The sequence below is a fragment of the Geospiza fortis genome, unplaced genomic scaffold (genome assembly GCF_000277835.1).
Source record: "Geospiza fortis unplaced genomic scaffold, GeoFor_1.0 scaffold70, whole genome shotgun sequence".
Classification (NCBI taxonomy): domain Eukaryota; kingdom Metazoa; phylum Chordata; class Aves; order Passeriformes; family Thraupidae; genus Geospiza; species Geospiza fortis.
The window spans coordinates 987199-988788 of NW_005054317.1; the positions used below are offsets into that span (position 1 = coordinate 987199).

The following is a 1590-nucleotide window of genomic DNA, read 5'->3' on the forward strand; positions in this document are numbered from 1 at the left end:
ATGCTGGAGGGCACAGTTACTGGGCTGCTGTTCCCAGCCTGGGAATCAACCCCACTTTCCAAGGAGGTCGTGGATACTGTGGTTATTAAACCCTCAGGTGGGAGAGGATAAAGATGATCTGTTGTTGTGAATTTCTTGTGAATCACATAATCAAAAATCTGCTTCCAGGGAAAGCTGCAGTGTTGAAGTGTCTGCTGGACATTCACAAGATTTTTATGGAGAGTGACCCTGCCTACATCCTTAATGATCTCTTCATTACAGACTATTGCATCTGGATCCAGAAAGTCAAGTAAGTTCTTCAGTAGTTGCTGATATGGGAGATGTTTTTAGCATACTTCATCTGTGAACAAATAGCAGTAAAATAAACTCTGTATCCTATATGTGGGAATATGATCAGTTTTTTCATTTAGTAACTGTCTGTCCAGCAATTCTTGATACAGAAGCAAAGACATTCAGTGCATTTTTTTAATACAGGGATGCCATTGGAGAAGGGAGGGAGGAATTGGATTTTAAGAAAAAATATGAATTTTCATTAATATATTAATGGGGGTTTTGAGGGAAAAAACAGCTTGTGGGGATTTCTCATTCTATTGTGATCTTTCCTATGAAGATAAATGTTTATGTAGCACTTATGTAACTTCAGGATAAAGGCTGGAAGGAGCTTTCACTTCAGAAATGACAGCACATGCAAAGCATTCCCAGCTGCATGGGGCATTGATTTATGGGCTGTAGCAGTTGCACCAATTGATTATTAACACCAGAACAAGTGTCAGAAATCCCCATGTGCTCTGTGCTCCTGCCCTTGCAGCTCTCCCTGGCACTGTGGGAAGCTTTGGCTTCCACTACTTGAGAGGAAAGAAGGACTTTGCTACCTCCAGACAAAACCCCTGCACTTCTGTGTCTCACCTTTGTTCTTTTAATGGACTCAGCATGGCTTATTCCCAGAGTTTTGGGTAGTTTGCAGCCAGACTGGTTGGAATACCAGCATGTTTTAATGGCTTAAAACCAAAAGTACCAGTAGGAAAACAGTGGGAAGTGGATTAAATGATTAAAGCAAGCTGCATGTTCAAATCTTACTAAGCTTTATATTGTTCTTGTCAGATTTACTCTGTTTTTTGTATTATTTTTCCTTCCTTTTTATATCTTCACAGCCTTCTCTGAAAGCCACAAAAGGTGTGAGTTGGAGCAGGCATGACTAATATACACACAAAAAAATGGCATTGTCTATTTGTTAATACAGCAATGCAGGCTCCTGAACCAGTGGCTAAAATAGTCTTTGTATTTACCAGAGACTCTGGGGGATAAAATACCTCAAGTGCACAAGACAGTGAAGGGGATATAGAGGGAATCTGGTAATTGTGATTAGAGGGGGGAATGAGGCAGAATTGAAGCAGCCTGCACAGGCTGTTATGTTTAGGTGTGACCTTAGCAGTACTTCTTGGAGAATTAAAGACCCTCAGTTCACAGCTGCTCATGATGGTTTGTAATGTTGATTCTTATTCTCTGTGTGCTTCCAGTGACACTGTTCCATTAGGTAACAACATATAAGATACTTTAAAACAATTACAGGTGTTTCTAAATATATTTATT

General features: G+C 40.0%; 1 protein-coding gene across 1 annotated transcript in view; it reads left to right on the top strand.

Moving 5' to 3' along the window:
* SHQ1 (SHQ1, H/ACA ribonucleoprotein assembly factor) overlaps window positions 1-1590 on the top strand; it is a 37877-nt gene that overhangs the window by 17123 nt on the left and 19164 nt on the right. Inside the window, exon 11 of the mRNA XM_005420158.2 lies at window positions 169-289. Within this exon, the coding sequence (XP_005420215.1) occupies window positions 169-289 (121 nt within the window). The remainder of the gene's footprint in view (window positions 1-168; window positions 290-1590) is intronic.